Source organism: Grammomys surdaster, unplaced genomic scaffold (genome assembly GCF_004785775.1).
Source record: "Grammomys surdaster isolate TR1022 unplaced genomic scaffold, NIH_TR_1.0 332509, whole genome shotgun sequence".
Taxonomy (NCBI): Eukaryota; Metazoa; Chordata; class Mammalia; order Rodentia; family Muridae; genus Grammomys; species Grammomys surdaster.
The window spans coordinates 14,601-40,548 of NW_021627736.1; the positions used below are offsets into that span (position 1 = coordinate 14,601).

At 49.0% G+C, this 25,948-nt stretch overlaps 1 protein-coding gene across 1 annotated transcript; it reads right to left on the bottom strand.

Annotated features, from left to right (window-relative positions):
* Positions 1–1,250: 1,250 nt before the first annotated feature.
* On the bottom strand, positions 1,251–22,597 carry LOC114616542 (G1/S-specific cyclin-D3). The gene is made up of 6 exons (XM_028761978.1): positions 22,539–22,597; positions 7,083–7,327; positions 5,978–6,193; positions 3,378–3,537; positions 2,788–2,924; positions 1,251–2,361 (listed from the first exon to the last, which is right to left on the bottom strand). Exons 2-6 carry the CDS (start codon positions 7,278–7,280, stop codon positions 2,194–2,196), a joined length of 879 nt encoding a protein of 292 aa, XP_028617811.1. The 5' UTR covers positions 7,281–7,327; positions 22,539–22,597; the 3' UTR covers positions 1,251–2,193.
* Positions 22,598–25,948: the final 3,351 nt, after the last annotated feature.

Below are 25,948 nucleotides of genomic sequence, written 5' to 3' on the forward strand. Positions count from 1 at the left end.
TGAGCAACCAGAGCTTCAGGCTGGCCGACAAGCCAGGTCAGGTGCCTGTGTCTGCACAACTCCTGAGTAGAGCGCAGTGTCTGGTTAAGTTTTGGTTTTCTGAGATAGGGTTCCCCTGTATATCCTTATCTGTCCTGGAACTTGCTCTGTAGACAAGGCTGGCCTTGAACTCAGCAATCCACTTGCCTGAGATGGCTCAGCTGTTAAAGGCTAGGCTCACAATCTTTGCATTTTTTAATGACCTGAGAAAATTTGTATGAAATTTTAGTAGCAGCCAGCCATGGATCTGTAAATTTGAGGCCAGCCACTGCTAGCTGTACAGCGAAACCCTATCTCACCCAAAATAACCACGCCCACGCCCCCCAGACCGTTGTATCACAGCTGAGTAAATTGAAGTCATCCTGCTATATATATCAAAGTGTGTCTGTGCCGGGCGGTGGTGGCGCACGCCTTTACTCCCAGCACTTGGGAGGCAGAGGCAGGTGGATTTCTGAGTTCGAGGCCAGCCTGGTCTACAGAGTGAGTTCCAGGACAGCCAGGGCTACACAGAGAAACCCTGTCTCGGAAAAAAAAAAGAAAGTGTGTCTGTAACAACCCAGTTTGTATATCTGTTTAGATCCACTGAGTTCACGTTTTTGCTTGCTCACACGGTAGTTCATCTTGGAAACATGAGGTAACTGCAGAGAACTGCACGTAGCTCAGCCCAACCAGATTACTGCACACACTCCCAGCTCTCAGTTTGCTACTTTGCAGTGCTGAGGATGGGAACAAGGCCTGCCTCCTGGCTAGGGGAAGTGCTTCCAGCCACACCCTAACCCCATTCATCCGGTTTTGTTTTTGCAGTGCATTATGAGCTTTGTGCCTGCACAGCCTCAGATCCTGAGACTGGAGTTGAGTGCTGAGAGTTAAACCCAGGTTCTCAGGAGTAGCCTGTGCTCAGCTGCTGAGCCACCGTTCTTTCACATGTAGTACAGGTTAGCCTAAAACAACTTCCTTTCCCCCTCAGTGCTAGGGAATATTGCCATCATGCATAAGTACATCAAAATCATGTGGTTTTATGTAAAACTGTCCAGTCCTGTTTCCCATGAGCCCTCTGGGTTATGGTTGCTACTCCTTGGCACTATAATTTGCGCATAGGTAAAGCAGGCCATGCTGCCTGAGCAGTCCCTTGCAGACCCTAATGCTCTGCCTGAGATGTCTGACTCGTGGCTCCCCGCTCTACACGAATCCCAGGAATCACAAGAGACAGCTTTACTCCGAAATCTTTATTAAGGCAGCATGATAGAAATGGGCCACCAGCCCAAACCTTGTGGCCTGAGGAAAGACCTGTGTCCATAGGGCTTGCCCTTCCTCCAGATAGCTCAGTCACCTCCACAGCATCCACCCGTCCCTACTTAAAAACCCTCTCCACTAGGGATGAGGTGGAGGGCTAAGGAGAGGAAGGCATGACCCCATCCCAGGCTGTAGCAGCTCCTGGGCCACAAAGCGGTTAGCAGAGGGGAGGGGAGGGGAACAGCAACCGCCAGGGTTACCACCACTTGTGGGGTACAGGCCTCACTGTACCCTCTTACAGTTGTATTCAAAGCAATAAATTAAAATGACCTTCAGCACCCCTCAAGACCCCTCAATCACAGAAGCTGAGCGGGAAGCAAAGCAACAATTTATGGGTTCTTGCTCTTCTGGCCAAGGCCTAAGCTGTTCCCTCTAAGAGCAGCTAGAGCACTGATTACATACACAGCGGCCATCTAGGTTGGCACCTCCTACGTGTCTATCAGGATGTCTGAAGGACCCGAATCCAAATGCAATGACCCTGCGAGGGGCAACACCTTTGGAAGGTACTGGGGCGTTTTGGCAACAGAGAAGGTTGGAGCCCCAGACAGGAGGGACTCAAAAGAAATGCTGGTGTGTAGATTTGACCTGTTTGTATTTCTCTGACCATCATGGCCCAGGACAGCCAAGCTGGTTGAGTGGGAAGGAAGAGGAGCTGACTGGCCACGGAGACACCCTCATGACCAAGCAACCCCTTAGTGCACACTGTGGGGATAGGCAGGACCTGGCCCCTTGGGCTTTGTGAGGGGAAGGAGAGCCCCCCCCCTCGGGCTTCAGATATGGCATGGATTGTTCTAGAGGCAGGGAGGGGGTGGCAGTGGCCCCTCCTCTGCTTGGTGGCCACCTGAGGGGGCCTGTCCCAAGCTACAGGTGGATAGCTGTGACATCTGTGGGAGTGCTGGTCTGACTGGGCCCCTGGCTGCTCGAGCCCCGGGGGGCTTTGGGCACAGGGCTGGGGGCTGTCTGGGCAGCTTCCTGAAGGCTCTCCCTGAGGGCAGCTTCAATCTGCTCCTGGCAGGCACGCAGGCAGTCCTAGGAAGGAAAAACAAGATCATTCGGTTGATGGGCCTCTCTCCCCCCACAGCACTGACAGCAGGCAGGTGGAAAGAAAAGGCCACCCCCTGCGCACCGGGAAGTCTGAGGAGGTTAGGCCACAGCCCGGCCCAGGAATCGGGTCTTTAGTTCTCAGAAACTGGCAAGAGGATGTGGCAAGGGTGTGAGAGTAACCCTACATCTGACACCAGGTCCCCCACCCCTGGCCGCGGCACAGCACTTGTTGAGAGAAAGGGGCATCTACATGCAAGTGTCCTTCACCCCACCCACTCCTCTTCAAGACGGGAGCAGGAGATAAAAGCCAGAGAAGCCGGCAGGGGCATACAATCCGGGTTGGGGGGGTGCCGCCCTCTGCTGGGGATTCAGGGGAATAGCATTGGTTTTTGTGAAGGGCCTGAGACTTACCACTTCAGTGCCTGTGATTCCAGCCAGCAACTCTGTGAGCTCATCTGCAGACATGGAGCAGGCACCGAGGCCTAGCACTGCAGCCCCAATGCTGCCCGTGGCGATCATGGATGGAGGGTACATCGCAAAGGTGTAATCTTGTAAAAGAGAGGGAACCATGAGAAGAAAGCCATCTTAGACGTCCTACGACTCCCTACAACACACGAGACTGCATGAAGACAGCATACTGGGAACCCCCAGTGGTGGATGGAGTGACACAGAGCCAAGGGGAGAAAGCAGACCCTCGGGAGGAGCGGGTTCGGTGTGTGCTCGCGGAGCTGGCAGTTTGACTGAGGAATGCAGCCATCACTGAACCACTATACCCCAGCCCAACCTTCTCTGAGATATGAGCAAACAGCAAACTTTCCATCTACCCCAGCTGTACCTGACCAGTAACTAGAAAATAGCCAAAACCCTGCCTGGTATGAAGACCTTAGGCAAGTAACTACTATTCCCAGATCACCACACACAGAGCTTTGAGTACTGAAACAATCTCCTGGCTGCTACTACATATCCTCCCCAAAATATAATTTCCCCAGGTTGGCTCTTACCTGTAGCACAGAGGGCCAAAAACGTCTGAGCATGCTTTTTGACCAAGGCCTGCCGGTCACTGGGCAGAGAGAGGCGGTGCAGAATCAGGGCCAGGAAGTCATGAGCAATCACAGCAGCTAGATCCCACTTGAGTTTTCCCAAGACCAGCACCTCCCATTCCTGGGGGTTAGGAAATGAATGTGCAGTCAGTGGCCAGCAAAGGGGCCGAGAACTGGACAGAAGATTCATAGTTCTGCCTCTGCCGCTGCGGAATGATGGGTTGGGGGCAGGGAAGATCTAGGGGCACGCACTTAAGCATCTATTGACTGTTACCAGGTGCTTGAATGACACGAGAATTTTCCCTCTTGATCCTCCCGTGCGTCTGAGGCTGGCGGGAGTTGAGACAGATAAACTCTAAATTCCACAGGCTTCGGGAATCTTTTCTTCCCCAACATCGCAGCCAGGTCTCTTAAACAGACCGAGCATGAGGCCACTCCTAAGGTTCCTCAAAGAGGAGGTTGCCCAACCCAACCCACACCCCCTTTGTGGGACATCATGGGTGGGTCTGGTCTCAAGACGAGGGAGTCCAAGCCAAACAGGATGAATCCAGATGACCCCTGAGAAACCTGCCCAAGCCTACGTAACCATTAAGAAGTCTTAAGAGGAGGCTAGGAGCGCCAACCCCAGTCTACTCAACCGAAGTCCGAGACCTGGCCTAAGCTGCACTTCCGAGTTGCACACAGGAGGATTTCTTCATTGTTTTATCTCAGGAAGGAACTCATGAGTTTGACTCCTCACTGAGGTAGAAATGACAGCCCCACCCAGCCTCTTCCAGGCCCCCAGCAACAGCTGTCCTTCTCTTTGTCCCATGACCTAGGTGTCAGCCCCAGGCTTCTTACAGGACCCCAGAGAAACAGCCTGGGCTAGTGCCAAAAATAAGACAAGGAAGCTTGAATTTTGCACCCAGGGCTCTGCCCTGATAACCAAATAGCATCCAGCCTCTAAGAGAGCACTCAAAGGGAATCAGGAATGTGTGGGGTCCTCACTAGGTGGGCACCCTCCCCCATATCCAGACAACATGAAAATCCTAGCCCTACTCCAAGAACATAGTAGCTGGCAGCATACAACTCATCCCTGGTTTTAAGGCGCTCTGTCTGGTCGGAATTTTCCCCTCCTTTCTGGGGCCTCTGCTCTGCTGTGTGGATTGAGACTGCTGGAGTTCTTGGAGTCCCTCAGACTCTGACCGCAGGCCACTCACAGCTCAGGGCCTTGAGTAGGAGAAGGACTTGCCTATTCTGAAAACCTCCCCTCACACAGTCATGTAGACCACCCTAATCTCTTCACAAAGAGTAAGTCTCCTACCTCCCAGCCTCAATCCCTCAAAAAAAAAAAAAAAAAAAACACATTTTTCTCCCTGGCTCTGGAAACTCCTAGATTCATCACAAAGAGCTGTGGGGCCTCCCGGATTCCCAACTCAGGCCTCCCATCTGAGAGCTGCCTGACAGGAAGAGGAATCCAGTTCCCAGACTCACAGCAGTCAGGGGCCCCAGTACCCTAGCTTCCCAGCCAGCCAATCACAGTAGTCTGCCTGCTGCCCTCCTCCCTAGGAGATGGGGCCCAGAGACTCCTCTCAGGGTCAGGGAAGGCTTGGCCAGCCACAGAACAAGGTGGAGGGAGGTGCCAGCTCACCCACCCTCTCCCCCAGACCCTGTGGGAGATGATGTGCATGCTGTCTTCCAGATGGACGCAGATCCTCCACCTCCTCCCTAGACTCCTCGGGGCAGGGCAGAACCCAACCGATTTTTGCCCCGCCTGGAGGAGCCCAGCCCAAGTTCCCAGCAAGAGGCCCCAAGGAGCCACTTCCCAAACCACAGGAGTGACAGCAGCTCCCCACAGGGTTATGAAAGCCCTTGGTCTGAGTGGGAGGGACAGGGGACCAACATCATTATCACATCGGAAGCAGCTGCAGCTCGGCTCCCTGTCTGTCTCAGCTCTGGCCTTTGGCTGAGCAGCAAAGGGAGAAACTCTTCCACAGGCCCAGAGCAGCTGCTCGAGTTTTTCAGAAGACAGACAAGAAAGGGAGGGTTAGGAAGGAGCTGTGTCTTTGGGAACAGGAGCGAAAGGGATGAAAACACCTCCAGCTTCCTTCCAGCAATCAGGGCCTGGCTTTAATCAGCTCCGGGAGGCTTTTCCATCACAAAGTCCACACGGGGATAAAGACGCATGCAAGGCAGCCCCCTCCCCCACGTGAAGCACATTCCACTCTGGTGGGGGTGTGCAGACATGCCCTGCTGCTGCCAATAAATAACTCACGGTGGCTGTGTAAACCCAGAGTCAAAGTACCGGTGTATAGACCCGCAACTGGACTTGTTGCTATTTGGGGGAGGGCTGGGAGTGGAACCCCACTGCGGTCAGAGGAGAGGGCTTCATTTAGTTTTAAGGGTGCAGCTAAGCAACACTATTACACTACACGGCCTTTGTCCCACCCTAGTTCTTTCCCAAAATACCAGCCATGGGCGAAGGGAGGGTTGGTGAGTGAGGGGGTGAGCTTGGCGTTCCTTTTACTAGGACATAGGGCGATAGTAGGTTTGGGAGGGAGGGAGGAGGGTTCCGCACGCACCCGCAACTGCCAGGGAGCCACAGCTTGGTCCGTGTAGATGCAAAGCTTCTCAATAGTCAGGGGCGTGGTTTCCCGCAGCTTGGAGGCCAGCAACAGGCAGACGGTACCTAGAAGCTGCAATTGCGCCTTTCGGGTGGGGACGCAGGACAGGTAGCGATCCAGGTAGTTCATAGCCAGAGGGAAGACATCCTCCTCGCAGTGCTGCTCCTCACACACCTGAGGGAGGGCGCACGAGTCATTGCTAGGGAAGGACCGAGTGAAACACGGCAGCATGGGGGGGTGGGGGCGGGGGGAGTGGAGGGAGAGTGGAATGTGGAGCAAAAAAATAAACGGAGAGGGGATAAACCTAGAGCGACAAGTATCAATAACCGAGGAGGATGTGCCCTCCCCAAGGTGACCCCCCCACTTCCTCTGCACGCTCTCCTCCCCACCCCGGGGTAGGGGGTGTAAAAGAGAGAAGCCCATGCTCACGAAAGATTCCAGACTCCCCTCCCCCACGGAGAGCGGAAGGGGGACGGAAGGGTCACCTAGAGAGAATTGGGACCTTACCCTCATTACCGCCACCCACTGCACACACACTCTCGGGGGAAGGGAGGGAACTCCTGCCGTGTCTCCTGCACTTTTCATTTCCCTGTGGACCGGAACCGAGCCCGCGCCACCCCCACCCACCAGTTTCCCCCCCGCCAGAACCCCCGCGACAGACACAGGAACCAGTTCTGGGGCGAAGGCGGACGAGCCCAGGGTTTTCCAAACGCGCTCTCCAGGGAGCACCGGGTGAGGAAGGAAGCAGGAGACACGGAGAAAAGCCACAGGGGAAAGAGTGGCCCTTAGCCCGCTTTCCCGACCCAAAGTGAAGCTTAGTTACAAGTGGCAAGTGACTGGCAGTCACCGAAGAAGCTGATCAGGATTGGGGAAAGGAACGGGACAGAACGCAGGCAGCTGGTTAGGGTGCCTGTGTGAAAAGGCCAGGCCCCTGTAGTCTGGGCCGCCAAAGCATCTTGCAGATTGTGGTTGGGATCGCGAAGCCCGGACTGGGAAAGTTCGATTTGCCCAGAGCCGAGGGGGTGGGGGTGGGGTGAGGAGAGGGGACCCGTCCGGGCCTTACCTCCAGCATCCAGTACGCCAGCATCTTCCGCATGTGCGGCTTGATCTCCTTTTGCACGCACTGGAAGTAGGAGGCTCGCGGCACGTAGCGCTCCTCCAGGCGGAGCAAACTCTGCAGGACACGCTGGTCCCCCAGCAGCCTCGGGTCGGGCCCGGCCCGGGGCGCGTGCCGGGTGCCCTCGCAACACAGCAGCTCCATCCTGCGATGGCTCAAGGATGAGAGCAGGAGTGCGGGCTAGCCGAGTCCTAGGAGAGGCGACGCGCGTGAGGGAGAGCGCGGGGTGCGGGCGGGTCTGGCGCTGGCGCTGGCACTGTGCGGAGAAGCCCCAGCCCGCCCGCCACCCGCGCGCACCGCTTCCCTGACAGGCGCCCCGCCCCTCGCGACGATGTAGCAACCGTGGAATGCTCCGACGTCACAACGTTCTAAGGGGCGGGCCCGCAGACGGAAAGGGCTGGCGGGCGCCATACCCTCCCTCCCTCCCCGCAGCCCCATTGGTCCGCTGGGCTCCGGCCCGCAGGCTTCCGGGCCCTCCGGTCCCTTCTGACCAAGAGGGTGGAGGGAACTTTCTGGGAGGGTGCCTTCTTCCCCATCAATGGGCCCTGCCGTGACTCTAGCCACCCAAGAAAGAACTAGTCGCCAAAAGTTATTCATTCGCGAATGCGTCCTATTTCATTGCTCTAGGGGATGTGGTAATAACTGCTTACATAGTTGGGTCACCCCTCGCCTAAAGTGGGTTCTAGGAATGAACTTGAGTTTGGCTTTATTTTGCAGACTGTGAAACTGAGGCACAGTAATAGCTGCAAAGATCTCATTGTTAGTCTGTCGGGAAATGTGGCTTAGAATCTCATCTGCTTAAATGAATTCAGCAGATCTGCAGCAACATCTGGGAGCTGAGCAGGAATGTAGTTTCTGGCCGATTCAATGGCTCAGAGAATAAAAGATCCTGGCACTAAGTCTGACAACCTGAGTGTGGTCCCTGGGACCCACATGGTGGAAGAGAAGAAAGCAACTCCCACAAGTTGTCCTCTGTGCTGTAGCATGTGCACACACACACACACACACACGTGCACACACACAATTAACAATAAAAAGCAAAAGAAGAAATGCAGTTTCTCAGGTCTGCTGAATGGGACACTGCATTGCTCCAAGGGAGGTAGGTATAAGCAGTGTTGGTTAAAATCAGCCTGTTAAAAGCCATTCGGGCCGGGCAGTGGTGGCCCATGCCTTTAATCCCAGCACTTGGGAGGCAGAGACAGGCGATTTCTGACTTCCAGGCCAGCCTGGTCTACAGAGTGAGTTCCAGGATAGCCAGGGCTACACCGAGAAACCCTGTCTTTGAAAAAAAAAAGAAGAAGAAGAGAAAAAAATGAAAAGCCATTCGGAGCTGAATGTGGTAGAGCACGCCTGTAATCTAAGAAGCAGGGAAGTGATGGCTAATGCTGGGATCCACTATACAAAGGCCAGCCTAGGCTTCATGCTTCATGAAACACTCTCTCTCTCTCTCTCTCTCTCTCTCTCTCTCTCTCTCTCTCTCTCTCTCTCTCTGTGTGTGTGTGTGTGTGTGTGTGTGAGAGAGAGAGAGAGAGAGAGAGAGAGAGAGAGAGAGAGAGAGAGAGCTGCAGGTGTAGAGCACCTGCTTAGCATGCTCAGAGCCCAGGGTTCAATCCCCAGCACCGAAGAACTCAGACATGATCAAAAGATTAAGGTCACTGTTGTCTACCTAATGAGTTCAGGACCAGCCTGGGCTATATAAGATTCCATCTCAAAAACAAAAAGCAACTAAACCAAATAGTAATAGCCCGTGGAGAACTCTCCAGCTTCTTCCCTCAGTTTCCCAAGCGCTGGGATTCCAACTGTGTACCACCATGCTTATACTCCAAGCTGTACACTGAATGAATTGGGGAGGGGACACTTTCTGAGACAGGTGTCTTATGCAACCCAGGCTAGCTTTGAATTTAATATGTAATGGAGGCTGGATCTGATCTTCCTGCCTTTACCTCCCAACTGCATGCACTACCCACACTAACGTTCTGTTAGTTTTATGACACAGGGTCTCACTATGTAGCTCTGACATTTCTAGACCTGACTCTATCTAGCTCTGACTCTAGGTAGACCAGAATAGCCTCCGGTTTGCAACAATCCTACTGCCTCTTCCTCTCAAATTCTGGGATTACAGGAATGCACCACCAAACTTCCTATCCTGAAGGGCAGAGAAAAAGTCTTGTGTAGCTGTGTATCCTCCAGATACAATAACTGGCTGTGAGCGCCAACAACAGTAACAGGTCTTCATGTACACATACTGTAGTCAAGAACTGAACCCCTGTCTCAAAAAAACAAACAAACAAACAAACAAACAAAAAGAACTGAACACAGTCGGGCAGTGGTGGCGCACGCCTTTAATCCCAGCACTTGGGAGGCAGAGACAGATGGATTTCTGGGTTCCAGGCCAGCCTGGACTACAGATGAGTTCCAGGACAGCCAGGGCTACACAGAGAAACCCTGTCTCAAAAAAAAAAAAACAAAAAACAGAGAGAGAACTGAACATATCTGAGATGTAATAAAATCACATCTTCTGTTTTTCTTCACAACAGCCTTACAGAAGGCATACTGTTTTGCCCCTTTGTAACAGGGGCTGGGTGCTAATACTCAGCATGGGTGGCTAAGTCACCATGGTCACACAGCTAGCAGTTGGTGGAAGCAGGCTGCAGTCCAATTTAGCTCCTGAGTTCATGTCTTTGCATGGACAGACATCAGGAGAAATAGATGCTGAGGTCCGAAGCCAGCGGTTGGGTCATACTAGGCAGGTACGCTCTACCATTGAGGTATCTCTCTGACCCCATGGCTTCTCTTTGTTTTAATAAGCTTGAGAGCCATTTGATTAGAGTTTGGAGGAAAAAAAAAAACAATCAGGGAAGGAAGCTGCCAGGAAGACGAAGACAACCCGAGGAGGAGAGAAAGCCTTGCCTTTTGAGTTAGGACCATCAGTGGAAATATGCAGCGTCCATCATAGAAAAGGGATGAGAGTGTCTTCAGGATAACAAATAGGGAGGCAGCCCAGAGCACTGGGGCAAACACACTTAAGCATTTGGAAGACAGAATGAAGGAAATGAAACATTAAACACACTGAGTTAGAACACAAAAGAAGGGTGGGGGGTGCCAAGCCACTAAGATCTGAGAGTCAGCTAGTACCAGCTCTTGGCCACTTGATCTCGTTGCCTCTTGTGCTGCCTGAGGGAATGTATATTGATTTATTCCTTATTGGTCTTCTGAGAAAGGGTGCCCAGAGACAGTTGAGTCCTAGAAGCTTTCTTGGATAGCTGGTCAACAGTTCCACTGTCTGGGGCCTCTGGAGACAAGGAACTGGCCAGCTCCATGAAGGTTGGCTGTTGAGGTATCAGGAGGCCCTGTCGAGCAGGGGATCCCCCTCGGTGGAACTCCAGAGAGGTACACTGATCAGATTCATCGCTGCCTCTCGGAAAACAGAACTACGAATACAGAGTAACAAAGCGAGAGCCAGGAATGAGGCTCCGTTGGAAGAGTGTTAGACTGAGATGCAAGAAGCCCTGAGTTCAAGTCCCAGCACTACATAAAAAACTGGGCAAAACTAGGGGTAGTGGCACACACTGGCAATCTCAACACTCAGAAGGTGGAAGCAGGAAGAGCAAAAGTTCTGGGCCATCCTGGGCTAGGTAAGACTCTGCCTCAAAAACAAAACAGACAAAAACAATAACAAAACAACAAAAATGCAAGAGAGAGGGGAAGGGAGGGGGAGAGAGAAGGAGAAGGAGGGAAGAAGGAAGGAGGAGGGAAGGAGGGAAGAAGGGAGAGGAAGGGAGGGGGAGGGAAGAAGGGAGGGAGGGAGGGAAGGAGAGAGAGACAGAGACAGAGACAGAGACAGACACAGAGAGACAGAGAGACAGAGAGAGAGAATGCAGAGTGCAGGAGCACCCTAGAGCACCAGCGCCAGCTCACACTCCTGATAACCAAGGGGAGTGAATCAAAGTGCTTCAGGCCAGGTGCATCCAATTACAAAGTTACTCAAGGAAAAGGTAAATTAGAGGACAGCTGGAATGTAATTGTCACAGCCAGAGGAAAAGCCAGGAGGAAGGAGGCCAAGCCTCAAGCCTCCTTCCTCCTACCACTCCCTCTCCTCTTTATCATTGGAATCTCTCCAACTGAGACCCAGAAGGGAACCGAGTGACAGGTGAGGCCCATCACCTCACAGTGACTCCCAGACTCACAGTGAGAGGGACAGAGAGAGAAACCAGGTATGGGATTAAGATGAGGGGATACCACCCCCAAATACTGGTCTACAGAGTGAGTTCCAGGACAGCCAGGGCTACACAGAGAAACCCTGTCCCAAAAACAAAACAAAACAAAAACATAGTCACAACTACTGGTGACCCGTGGGTCTGGGGATTGAACCTGGGAACTAAAGGAAATTTGGGTAAGTGCTTTCTCACTGAGCTATGCCAGCTCAAGTCTAGAGTGAGTTCTGGAGTGAGTTCGAAATCTACTGGTTCTCACTTCTCTGCTTCTCTTTTCATCCCGTTGGGGAATAACAAAGTCCATACCCTAGGGGGTGTTTTGATGACCAAAGGGCCTAAAGTATCTTGCACGTATCTGGGGCAAAGTGAACATGCAAATGTGGCGGTTTCTAAATCAATTGTGGTAGCCCACACCTGTAATCCTAACATTCATCCTCCAAAGGCAGGAGGATTGCTGCAGGTTCAAGGACAGCCCGAACTACTACTGACTAGTGAGATCTGTTATCCTCCCCACTCTCTCACAGCCTTCCCTGAGCTGGCATAGCTCAGTGAGAAAGCACTTACCCAGATTTTCTTTAGTTCCTAGGTTCAATCCCCAGACCCACCGTGGGGGATGGGTCACCAGTTAGTTTGACTATGGCTTTTTTTTTTGGGGGGGGGAGGGTTTTTTTTTTTTTTTTTTCTTGAGACAGGGTTTCTCTGTGTAGCCCTGGCTGTCCTGGAACTCGCTCTGTAGACCAGGCTAGCCTCGAACTCAGAAATCCACCTGCCTCTGCCTCCCAAGTGCTGGGATTAAAGGTGTGCGCCACCACTGCCGACGTGACTATGGCTGTTTAAAAGTCAAATCTGTTCTTCTGTATGGGTATTTACAACTGTCAACATAATAATAGTGGCTGGGACTGAACCCAGGACTTCCTGTATGTCAAGAACCTGTACCCTTTATGACCCATTTTTATAACCTTTAATAACATTTACCTCAACTGAGAAATTAAAGGCTAGATAGATTGCTATGCAGTTAGAAGCAGTTCAATTCCCAGCACCCATGCGGCCATTTGTAACTTCAGTTCTCGGGGTTCTGACGCTCTCTTCTGGCCTCCACAGACACCAGGCATGCGTGTACACATATATACATGATGGCAACATACCCCAATGCATAAAATAAAAATGTATTTTTAAAAAAAAATGAGAAATAGACACAATTGTATAAGCTGGGCCTGATGGCAAGACCTGGAATCCCCAATATGAGTGAGAATCAGCCCAAGTTCTAGGTCAGCCTGGGCTATGGAGTGAATTCCTGGCCAACCTGAGCTAAAAATAAGACCTTGTCTCTATAAGAAAAAAAAAAAAAAGAGGTACTTTGGAGATTTTCATAACAAAAAAGATTTATCTGGGTGTGATGATGTACTCCTTTAATCCCAGCACTTGAGAGGCAGAGGCAGGCTGATCTCTGTGAGTTTGAGGCCAGCCAAGGCTACAGAGTGAGTTCCAGGACAGCCAGAGCTACATCGAGAAACCCTGTCTTGAAAAACAAAATCAAAAAACAAAACAAAAAAGACTAAACTACAATCTGGCTAGGCATAGTAGCTCATGGCTTTAGTCCCTGCGTTCATTCCAGAAGTAGAGGTGGATAGATCGCTGTGAGTTCAAGTCCAGCCTGGACTATATAGTGAGTTCCAGGCCAGACAAGGCTCCTCAGTGAGACCCTGTCTCAAAAATAAGTAAATAAATAAACTATGTCCTTATTGTCCTTATGACGTCAGTATATAATGTTCTGTGTGTTAGCATTCTGTCTAAACTCCGCCCCCACAGTTAAAACAGCCAGGTAGGCCTGGAATACTATAAAAGGGGCTGCTTGCCCCCTCCTCTCTTGATCTCTTGATCTCCGTCCCTTTGCCCCTTCCCCCTTCCCTTCCTCCTCTCTCCATGTGGTCATGGCCAGCCTCTACTTCCTCCCCACCACTACCCTCCTGGCTCCCCTCCCCATGCCCTGAATAAACTCTTTTTTTTTTTTTTTTCCGTTTTTTTTGAGACAGGGTTTCTCTGTGTAGCCCTGGCTGTCCTGGAACTCACTCTGTAGACCAGGCTGGCCTCGAACTCAGAAATCTGCCTGCCTTTGCTTCTTGAGTGCTGGGATTAAAGACATGCGCCACCACCACCCAATAAACTCTATTCTATACTATACCAGTGTGTGGCTGGTCCCTCAGGGGGAAGAGATGCTTCAGCATGGGCCCGCTGAGACATCTCCTTCCCCCATATCTCACCACACACCACAGAACATAGTCTCTTTCTTTTTTATCTTTTATAAACACATCACTGTGGAACAGAATATTAAACAAACAAGATAAAACGACACACAAAGGTTTTCTTCCCATTTCACAATGAAATGTCTTACTAATGACCAAAACAATGACTAGCATCCTGCTTCCAGGAAGGGTTCCCTGTTGATCAAGAAACTCTAGAGCCGGTGAGGAGGTTCCACATAAAGCCTGACAAATCGATTTCAACCCTTAGGATCTCCATGTTCACACTCAAACACATATGCACAGAAAATAAATAAAATGTAATTTTAAGAAAAATGGCTGGGCAAAGGCTGAAAAGATGGCTCAGCAGTTAAAAGCACTGACTACTCTTCCTGAGGACCCCGGTTCAATTCCCAGCACATGGCAGCTCACACCTGTCTATATAGTGACTGTAGCTGAGGCACAATGAGGCAGGATGCTTGTCTACGGACTCCCGGCTGCCACTGGTTAAAGGCTTCTGTAGATAGACTCAGGATAGTTTCAGTTCTTAGATACTTCCACATCCTGTGGGTAGGTACAATAGCTTCCTACAGAACAAGCCACTAAACAGTCAAGGTGCCTGGTACTCAGAAGGAGGCTGCCACACTCTGAAATGACAAGTACTACGCCCGTCTAGGTAAGAACTTTCCTGGTAGAGCTAACCTTATACTCAAGACTGAACAAGTAACCACTCAGTGTGATATGTGTGCATACATCAGACACAGAATCTGTTTAATAAAAAGCTACCGATGCTGTGCGGTAGCGCAGGCCTTTAATCCCAGCACTTGGGAGGCAGAGACAGGCGGATTTCTGAGTCCGAGGCCAGCCTGGTCTACAGAGTGAGTTCCAGGACAGCCAGGGCTACACATAGAAACCCTGTCTCGAAAAACAAAACAAAAACAAACAAACAAGCAAAAAAGCTGCTGTTGCTGTTTTGTCAATGTTTCTAAGGCAGGTCTTGCTGGGTCTAACCTGGCCTAGAACTCACGGTGAACACGTGTGGCTAAACCTAGGGTCATCCTTCTTCTGCCTCCCGAGTGCTGGGATTGCAGGACTATACTACCATTTGCCTGCTGTAAAACTGAAGTAGCTATACCCATCGCTATATTTCAGACAAGGTTACATGCAGCCCAGGCTGGCCTCGTACTCACTTTGTAGATGAAGGCATCCTAGAACTTCTCTTTGACTCCATCTCTTGAATTTGGAGATTACAGGCAAATACCACCATGAAGAGTATATGCAATGCTGGGGACTGACCCCAGGGTATCCTACAGGCTGTGCAAGCTCCCTACCCACTGGGCTATAGCTAGCTCCTCACTATAACTGGGTTATTACTTTAAATGTGTATGTGTTTCCACATGCGTGTGTATGCTGTGTGTATGTGGAAGGCAGTGGACAACTTGAGATAGTTCTCTTTTTTGTTACATAGGTTCTGGGGATCTTGGCAGCAAGCACCTTTACCTGCTGTGCCATCTTGCAGGACCCATTATATTTTATCATTCTGTCTGTCTGTCTGTCTGTCTGTCTGTCCATCTGTCCATCCATCCATCATCTGTTGGCTGGGTCTTACTGTATAATGCTTGCTGTTCCATTATACTTTGTCATCTATCTATCTATCTATCTATCTATCTATCTATCTATCTATCTGTTTCTTTCTTTCTTTGTTTGTAGGTAGGGCCTCACTGCTGTGTAGCCCTGGCTGTCCTAGAACTTACTATGTAGATCAGGATAGCCTCAAACTCACACAGTTTTTCCTTCCTTTGCCTCCTGAGTGCTGGGATTAAAGGCACTGTATGACCATGCTCAGAGATATTTAAAATGTTCTAATTACGTTATGTGTGTGTGTGTATGTATTCGTGTTTGCACCTGTGGACAATTTTCGGACCTATCCCTCATCTTTCACAGTGGGTTCCAGGACCAAGCAGAGGTTTTTAAGCTTGTCCACCATGTATTTTACTCACTAAGCCATCTCACCGAGCCATCTTGCTAGCCCTTTTTTTCTTCAGATAATGGCTCATATAACCCAAGCTTGCCTCTAATGTAATGTGTAGTTGAGGATAACCTTGAACTTCTTTCTGAGTCGGGTATCATGGAGCTCAGGCTAGACTTAAACTTGACAGGGCCTGGAACTCCTCCGAAGTGCAGGAATGGCGGGACATTACAGTGCGTAGCACTATGCCCGGCTTATGTGCTGCTAGGGAGAGAAGCCAGGGCTTCCTCCATGCTGGGCAACTAGGCACTTGTTCTAGCAAACAAGGTCCATTTTATATCCCCTACCCTTTTGTTTCGTTCTGACCTTTCTCAGACAGGACTCTGCTGTGTGCCCTGCCTGACCAGAAGCTCACTCTGTAGCCTAGGCTGGCACCGTTCTTACCTCAGCTTCCCATCCAAAGGGATCACAGAAAAATGCTACCGCAAAGCTACGGCCTAAACCACTCCGCTAGGATGCTGGGGCAGCCTCTGTCATCTCTGCGATGAAGAAAGGGGCCTAGTGGATTATCTGAATGGATCTCTCTCCTGGGTGACACTGTTGAGCTACTGATTAACCAGTCCTGAGGCTACCTCTGGACTTTCTGTGATGAGTGAAATACCACCTCTTCCTCATTGTTTAAATCACTTTCACTCTTCAAGTAAAAGTTCAATTCTATCACCTACACACCAGGCTAACCTTCACCTACACACCAGGCTAACCTTCACCTATACAACAGGCTAGCCTTCACCTACACACCAGGCTAGCCTTCACCTACACTTGCAGCAAATAGGTCCAGTCTTACAAACATTCAAGAAAGGTGTCATCCCTAAATCAGAGAATATCACAAGAGGGGTGACTTCTCAACAAGCTTTATTAATTTTTATTTAATCATTGTTTTATTATTATTATTATTTTGGTATATGGTAGTATATGCCTTTAATCTCAGCACTCGGGAGGCAGAGGCAGATGGATCTCTGTGAGTTTGTGGCCAGCCTGAGGAAATGGCTCAGTGGTTAAGAATACCTACCGGTCTTCCTGGGGTCCCTGAGTTTGGTTTCCAGCACCTACACAGGCAGTAGTTCACAGCCACTGTAACTCTAGTTCCAGAAGAATCCAACACCTCCTGCCACTAAGGCTCTTATACTCGTGTGTGTGTGTATGTGTGTGTGTGTGTGTGTGTGCGCGCGCACGCACGCACGCACATAATCAAAATAATAAAAGTAACCTTAATAATGAACTGATGATCACTGTAGGCTGAGCATGCAGCTCAGTGGATAGAGCCCGGCATGGAGGAAGCTGAGAGAGATTCCCAGCCCGATAGATATGATCCAGTGTGATGGGTGGGAACTCATATCATCCTAGCACTTCCGAGGTAGGACATTCAGAGATTCAAGGTTGTGGGTCTGGAGAGACAGCTCATCAGTAAAGAGCACAAGCTATTCCTCTGGAGGATCTGAGGTCAAGCGGCTCCCAACTCATGGCTCTAGGAGATCTGACATCTGACGCATCTGGTACCCACTAATGAGCACATAGCCAGGTGCAGACACACACCCCTACATGTAGGTAAAAATATGTTAGCGTGGCAGCGCAGGCCCTTAACCCAAACACTCAAGAGCCAGGGACCCACTCTCTGCTGCACAGTGAGATCCTGTCTCAAAATAAAGTAAAATAAAAAATCTTTTAAATAGAAAAAGAGAAAGGAAGGAAAGAAGGAAGTCAAGGGCTAGAGAGAATACTCAGGAAGTGGTGGCGCATTCCTTTAATCCCAGCACTTGGGAGGCAGAGGCAGGTGGATTTCTGAGTTCGAGGCCAGCCTGGTCTACAGAGTGAGTTCCAGGACAGCCAGGGCTACACAGAGAAACCCTGTCTCGAAAAACCAAAAAAAAAAAAAAAAAGAAAAAGAAAGAGAATACTCAGTAGTTAATATTACTTAGTGTTCTTCCCGTAGACCTGAGTTCAAGTCCCAGCCTCCATAGCAGATGGGTCTCAACCACCTATGTAATTCCAGCTCCCTGAAGATCCATCACCTCTGGCTCTTTGAGTGTGCATGTACACACACAATTAAACATAATTTCAAAAATTTTAAAGAAGAAATTCAAGGTGAAAACTTGAATTGCTTATATAACAATTTGAGACTGGTCTGGAAAATATACAAAAAGAGACAAAGAGGGAAGGGGTGGCGGCGGGGGAGCCGGGGAGGAATCGTTCTGGGGTGGAGGGATAGCTGTGTCTTGTCAGTAAAGTATTTCCCGTGCAAGCAGAAGAACATGAGTTTGGATTCCTTGCACACATGTTAAAGGGCAGACATTGCAGTAAACGACCTCAATACCAGCCCTGGGGAGACAGAGAGGCTTCTAGGATCTTGCTGGCCAGCCAGTCCGACCTAGCCATGTGCTTCAAGTTCAGTGAAAGACCCTGTCTCAAAAAAACAAAATGAAGGCCCCGAAAGAGAGGAAGACTCAGTCCACAATTTCTATGCTTCACAGGCTGGAGTAGTCACGAGTCTATACACAACTATACACCCAAACAAGTACACACACACAAAGGCCATTTTGGGTTTTGGAGGGGGGTGATTGTCTTGTTTAATTTTTTTGTTTTTTGGTTTTTCGAGACAGGGTTTCTCTATGCAGCCCTGGATGTCTTGGAACTCACTCTGTAGACCAGGCTGGCCTCGAACTCAGAAATCTGCCTGCCTCTGCCTCCCAAGCGCTGGGATGAAAAATGTGCACTGTCATACCTGGTTCATCTTAAAAGATTCTTAAAAATTAATTAATTACTGTTGAATGTGCATTCACATCCAGAGTGAATGGGGAAAGGCAGGGTGCACGAATGCCACGGCGTGTGTGGGGGGTGGTGTAGAGGTCAGAGAACAATTGGTGGGGGTCTGCTTTCTCTTTAAAGTGAGATCTAACCGTCAAAGTCAGGTGTCAGGCCTTCTCAGAAAGCACTTTATCTCCTGAGTCATCTCACAGGTCCTAGATCACACCCACCTGCACCCTTCCCCACCCCAAGGTCATTCAAGAACCATCAAATTTACTCATCTCATAAATGTGATTGCCACCCATCCTGATGGCCTGCATTTGATTCTCAAGACCTGTAATGTAGAAGAAGAAGAACTTCTGAAGGTTGCCTGCTGGCACCCAAGTGTGCACAGGTGTGCTTAATACAACACACAGACACAAACATATACACACACACACACACACACACAGACCCATACTCACAGACACACACACACAGACACACAGACACAAACACACAAAACAAACATATATATGCCAGGCAGTGATAGGACATGCCTTTAATCCCAGTAATAGGAGGCAGAGGGGAGCAGATCTCTGAGTTTGAGGCCAGCCTGGTCTACAGAGATTTCCAGGAAAGCCGGGGCTACATAGGAAACCCTGTCTCGCCGGGCGGTGGTGGCGCACGCCTTTAATCCCAGCACTTGGGAGGCAGAGGCAGGTGGATTTCTGAGTTCGAGGCCAGCCTGGTCTACAGAGTGAATTCCAGGACAGCCAGGGCTACACAGAGAAACCCTGTCTCGAAAAAACAAAACAAAAACAAACAAACAAACAAAAATAACAACACTACATACACTCACCACTCACACACTTTAACATTCACCCACTCAGTCTCTGTTCAAAAGTCACTACAAAATGCAAAAAAAAAAAAAAAAAAAAAAAAAGTACGTGTTGAGTCGAAGCCACACTCTCCTGAGAAGGATCACTTCAGCTGATCCAGTGGGTAAATGTGGTCGGTCAGCGTCTCAGTGAACAAGCTCAGGTGTCCACTGAGATCAGATATCCCAGAAAAGGAGAAGATCACATCAGGTCTAGTCCTCCTCTGTGGCTATCCACCCAAAGGCACACTCCGTGGGTAAAGCCCGGGGCCAAAGCCCAGGGCCATAGTCCCTGTCATCCATTCATATATACAGCAAGCACTTTACTTCCAGAATAGTCTTCTCAAACCCCAACTCTCTCTTTTTGCCGTTGGTTATTTTTGTTTGTTTTTGTTCTCCGAGACAAGGTTTCTCTGTGTAGCCCTGGTTGTCCTGGAACTCACTCTGTGGATCAGGCTGGCCTTGAACTCAGAAATTCACCTGCCTCTGCCGCTGGAATTAAAGGCGTGTGCCATTGCCACTGGGGTCTCCACTGAAGTTTAATGTATCATTAATTCCAAATCCCAAAGATAAATTAGACATCATGGTGCATGTCCAAAATCCGGCTAGGAGGTAGGCAAGGGCAGAAATATTACAAGTTCTAAGTCTGCCTGGGCAACTCACAGACAGCAAGACTCTGTTTCAGGCTGAGGATGTAGTGCATCAAGTCCAGTGACTGTCTGGCATCTATGAAGCCCTGGGGGAGATGAAGCCCTAGCGTCCTGTAAACTGAGTCTAGGAGTTCCTGTCTGTACTCTCCATGCTGGGGAGGAGTGCAGGAGGATCAGAACATTGAGATCACCCTCTAATAAGTGACTTTGAGCAGGGCAGTGGTGGTGCACGCCTTTAATCCCAGCACTTGGGAGGCAGAGGCAGGTGGATTTCTGAGTTTGAGGCCAGCCTGGTCTACAGAGTGAGTTCCAGGACAGCCAGGGCTACCCAGAGAAACCCTGTCTCGAAAAACCAAAAGAGTGACTTTGAAGCCAGCCTAGGATGCAGCAGACACTGACTCAAAAGAAAAAACCTCTCTAAGAGTTGTGGTAAATAACTCCTTGGTAGAACATCTATCTGCTTAGTATGTTGGAGGTCCCAGAGAAGCAAGAACGGTTTATGAAAGAAAAACACACTTAAGGGCATGGACGCAAGCCCTAAGCAAGGTGCCAGCAAATGAATTCTGGTGATATATAAAATCCAAAGCCATTGGGGATGTGAGATGGCTCAGTGGGAAGGACACCTGCTGCCAAGCCCGAGGACCTGAGTTCGATCCCTGGGACCCATATAACAGAAGAAAGGCTCCAAATCTCACAAGTTATCCTCTGACCTCCACACTAACATCGTGGCACACCTATACACACACACATAAACACATACACATAGACACAGACAGACACAGACAGACACACACAAGTTAACTAATTAATTAATTAATGTCATTTTAAGCATCCAGGACTAAAGAGCCAAGTGTATATTCATGAATTCAAAGCCAGTCTGGTCTCCATAGTGAGACTTTGCCTCAAAAGCAAAACAAACAACACCCCACAAAGTAAAAAATAGAAGGTAAAAAAAAAAAAAAAGAGGTAAGCCATGATTAAGTTGACTTTATTCTAAACTGCATGTTGACTTTTTTTTTTTTTTTTTTTGGTTTTTTGAGACAGGGTTTCTCTGTGTAGCCCTGGCTGTCCTGGAACTCACTCTGTAGACCAGGCTGGCGCTGGCCTCAAACTCAGAAATCCACCTGCCTCTGCCTCCCAAGTGCTGGGATTAAAGGTGTGCGCCACCAATGCCTGGCTACATGTTGACTTTTTTTTTTTTTTTTGAATCTGGAACTAGCATGAAATTCTGTTACTATACTTCTGGGTTTGTTTGTCCATTTCGTATTTATTTATTTATTTATTTATTTGAAAGACAGAGTCTCTTGGCTGTCCTTTAACCCTATGTAGACCAAGATAGCCTGAAATTCACTGAGGTCCTCTTGCCTCTGCTGGGATTGATGGTGGGAGCCACCACCGTGCCCCACAGGGTCCTCATACTGTCAGCTCAGGTACCATCTTGGATTTCTTTCTTGCTTTGATTTACTGATCCATTTGCTGTCTGGTGGGGACAGAAATTGTCCTCCAGATCGCTCAGGTCCTATTCCTCCTGTGTATCCACTCCTGCTTACCCGTTTATTCATTTGTTTTAGAACAGGATCTCTCTGAATTCAGTGAGCTCCCACCCCTTCTGCTTCTACTCGAGTGCCAGGATTACCCAGGCGCATCACCAGAGCCTGCCAGACATGGAAGAGTTCTCACACTTCTGCCACCAAGTGAATCCCTTCACAGCACAGAAAAGGGGGTGATATTTGATCCCATGGCTTGATCATGCCCCATGTAAACCTGATATGTATTTGAAGCCTTTTTACCCTATCTCAGAAGAACACACAGTTTTGGATTCTGGTCCATGATATAGCCCTAATTATTATAATATATAAATAATGGCTTCTCCAAGAAAAATAATGGCTTCTCGGGACAAGGGACTGAGATGTTGATTTACATATTAAAGCAGACCTGGCATCCGAGTTCTCCCAGCATCCCTCAGTCCTTACCTGGCACACTCCATCCCCAGTGAACTCACGAGAGAGCAGCTTCCCAACAAACCTGCACTTCATATAATCTAATCTGGCTTGAATTGGCTCATTTCACCAGCGGAGAGTAACTTATTGGTAAGTCTTTTTATTTCTTTTAAAAATGTTTTTATTATGCATTTACCCATAGGGCACGGCAAGCCCATCACAATGTTCCAGTGAAGGCGACAGCAACTTACAGGACTCTGTCCTCTCCTTCCACTACTGCAGGCCCCAGGGATTGAACTCTGGTCCTCGGGCTTGGGGGCAGCTGCCCTTACCCTCTGAACCATCTCCCTAAGGCTCTGAATTCTTACGCTTAAGGAAAGATGAAACTCCAAGAAAGCTGTGTGTCATTCCAGTGGCAGAGGGGTTTCAATGGTTTTTTTTTTTTTTAAATCCAAGTTTGAAATGTTGGGTCCCCGTCGGTAACACAAAACTTTCTAAAGCACCCCATCTTCACACTGCTCCCAGGAAGATTTGGATGAGTGGCCCAAGGCCATCAGATTAATCTCTCCGTGACACCTCTTTCATCCCCGTCCAAGGACCTGCTTATCAGGTCAATTTATAAGTCAGCCAGCCTGGCTTTTCAAGTTCTCCTTTGAGAGGCCCCAGATGCCCGATTCAATGCTATCATGTCCACAGCAGTCTTGCCCACCTAGGGCCTTATCGCTCACCATTTGCCATCTTCCTCTCTCTTCCTGAAGGTCTTGCTGGTCCATAACTTCCAGAACATTTCAGGGCTGCAGGATGAAAGATCAGAGACAGCAAGTTAATAGCCGGTCTAAACAATTTTCCTTATTTCCTATAAATAATTCCTCTCCGTCCTCAAAGATTTAGAACTTATTGTGTGGGGGTAGGAAGAGCTGAAAAATTGGCTAGCCTGTGGAAAGGGTCTAAAGATGGGTGCTCAGGTGATTCTCCATGTAGACAGTCTTCTTATCTGGTTCTAGCCAGCCAGTCATGCATACTTGCAAAGTCTAACTTAGAAGTTCACTTTTTTGTTTTGTTTTTGTTTTTGTTTTTGTTTTTGTTTTTGTTGTTTTTTTGTTTTTTGTTTTTTGTTTTTTTTTGAGACAGGGTTTCTCTGTGTAGCCCTGGCTGTCCTGGAACTCACTCTGTAGACCAGGCTGGCCTCAAACTCAGAAATCCACCTGCCTCTGCCTCCCAAGTGCTGGGATCAAAGGCGTGCGCCACCACTGCCCGGCCTACTTGCAAAGTTCACTTATAGCGTAAGATTTTGTGGGTTATTTTTTTTTCCAATTTAAAATCAGTTATTAGTGTGTCGCAACACTAACCAGTAGTGTTGTGACGATGGGAAGCCAAACATCCAGGATTGTCAGGATGGCTGAGTGGATAGAAAAGCATTTGCAGCCAAGCCGGATGACCAGAGTTCACTGAAGCCCTGAGACTCACTTAGTGGAAGGTGAGAACCTTGCAGGTTGATCTTCCCTGACCGTCACACCTATGCTGTACAAACTGTAAACCCATACGCTTTATGCAGAGAAAAAAATAAATAAATGTAATTTAAATTAAAAGGGGGAGGGGCTTGGTGGCTCTAGCTCTTTGTCACAGCATTCAGGGGGAAGCAGGTGGCTTTCTGTGAGTTCATGGCCTGTCTGGTCTACACAGCAAGTTTCAGGCCAGCCAGGGCTACACAGTGAGACTCATCTCTAATTAACTCACTAGCCTCTGCAAGCAACTCATCCAGGGAGTGTGTTTAATTCACTCTCAGATTCTTTCTGTGCAATTTATTGAGACCTCATTATATCTAAGATATTTCTGGGCTAGAAGCCACAAAAAGGACAGGAAACTCCTTTATCTTTTTTGTGTTGTAAAGAAGGTCTTATGTATGTAGCACAGGCTAGCCCAAACTCTACACAAAGAAGGATGACCCTAAATTCCTGATCTCGTTTCTGGCTTGGACTCCCAAGTGTTACCATGTCCAGCTCTGTGTGTGTGTGTGTGGGGGGGGATGTTTTATTAAATCATCCAAGTTGACCTCAAACTCCTGGGCTCCAACAGTGTTCCTGCTCTTGATCTCGGGCATTCCACCACATCTGGCTCAGGTTTATCTTAAAGAAAAAAAAACACTCTCCTGGGTGGATTAAGATATACTTAAAAAACAAACAAAAAACCAAACCTCTTTGCTGCCTTGAATTTGCCAGCCTCCCTCTGGCTCCAGAGTGCTGAGGTTAAAGGCGGATGGAAGCTACCACACCTAGCTGTTTTTGTTTTTATAATGAAGTTATTTAAATTTAAAGCAAAAGAAAAAAGAATACAGGAGCATCTCAAATTTAAATGTAAAATAGAGGGTCTGGGTATTTAGCTTAGTGCTAGAATGCTTGCCTAGGAAAAATACATGTTAAATCCCTAGTGCGGCCACCAGAGAACAACAGACATACAATTCAGACATACAGCACCAATACCTGCTCCACCCCTTACAGACTCTGAAAACATTTTCCTAAGGACAGAGAACAGAGTCCCAAAAAACTACCTGGTGTTGGATTCCATTCATGCAAAGCAAACAGAATAGGAAATCTACAGAACAGAGCAGGCTGGGGCACACGCGTAGTCCCAGCCCTGGAGAGAGAGAGCCAGGAAGATCAGGGGGTTAAGGCCATCCTCACAGAGAGTTCCAGGACAATCTGGGATACACAGGGAGATCCCATCTCAAGAAAATTTTTAAAATCTGTAGATATGAGCTACAGCAGGATTGCTGGGACTCCCGGCCAGCCTAGCCAAAGGACCACAAACTCCAAGTTCAATGGCAGAACCTGTCTTGGGACAAAGAAAAAGACAGAAAAAGCAATACTGTCCTCTGATCCTAAGTGTGTGAGGGTACGTGTGCATACCCGTACACCCATGCATACACTCACACGTACACATATACAGAGAAAGAAGCAAAAATATGTGTTTCATTCCGGATAGTGAATGGATGGTCACTTTCCACAATGGGTTAACATGCATGAGTGACATCCATGAACAGGGACACTAGGCTCGGGTCTGACTCTCCTCTGCCATTTACTCATTCAAGTGTGACCTGGAGGAAAAGACCTGACTCCTCCTTTCCAAATGGGGGCAGTAATCTCTATGTCGGGGAAGTCAGTAAAGCAACCCAGGAGTACTAGAGCGCCCAGTAACCATGGTGACCAGGTTTAACTATTTGCAGATACTTAACACCAGCAAAGGGGCAATAAAGCCAGTAAGATGGCGTGGCAGGTAAGAGCTCTTGCAGTACAAGCCTGCCAACCCGAGCTTGAATCCTAGAAGCCACGTAGAGATGGAGGCAGAGAATGGGTTCTACACTTCCGTTCTCTACTCTCCACACAAGTGCTATGGCGCCTGCACACCGCTCCATCATCCCTGCACACATCCTCCACACGTACAGAAAGGATAAATAAAATCTTACAGATGGCAAGGTGGTGTGATGGCACCTGCCACCGTGACTGAAGACCCTAGGATGCACAGGACAGGAGAAAGCTGAGCACCCCCCCCCCCAGCTATCCTCTGATGTCCACACGAATGGCAGGGCACACAAATGGGTAAAGGGAATCAAATGAACTTTTTAAGTAGGACACAGGATGGACAGACTGATGGACAGATGGATGGACTGAGGGATGAAACATGCCTAAGCAACTCAAAACCCAGAGCAGATTCTATCCATGCCTGGCGTTGAGATAGTACCCTTCCAGAGAGTGACTTCACGCCCTAGGCAAAGCAGGCAATGGAGGTCACAGCATTGTCGGACAGGCTCTGTGCTGAGCGCCGGGTCTGTCTCTGAAGAATAAGGTCAGCATTCTCAGTTTTTTGGTTTGTCTTTAGAGACAAGGTTTTCCTGTGTAGCCCTTACTGTCCAGGTACTCGCTTTGTAGACCAGGCTGTTCTCCCCTCTTTTATGACTTCCCCTTCAGCAGAAGAAGGCTGAGCAGGGAGAAAGACCATGGAAGCAAGCCCAGGCCCGGCAGAAGCATCTGGTCTCTGAGCAGATAAGAGAAAGGTCAGCTCTCCTCTCCTGATACGCAGCTGCCTTTGCTGAGACTTGCTGAAGAGCCCCAGAAATGCCTTGAGCAGCTCGTTCTTCACC

Bases quoted from the DNA above. Each gene is read 5' to 3' on its own strand.
- LOC114616542 (XM_028761978.1), bottom strand. From the start codon at position 7,280: ATGGAGCTGCTGTGTTGCGAGGGCACCCGGCACGCGCCCCGGGCCGGG. The intron at 6,194-7,082 runs GTAAGGCCCGGA...GCCCTCCCTCAG, and splicing joins TGGCGTACTGGATGCTGGAG to GTGTGTGAGGAGCAGCACTG. The intron at 2,362-2,787 runs GTAAGTCTCAGG...TTTCCTTCCTAG, and splicing joins GAATCACAGGCACTGAAGTG to GACTGCCTGCGTGCCTGCCA.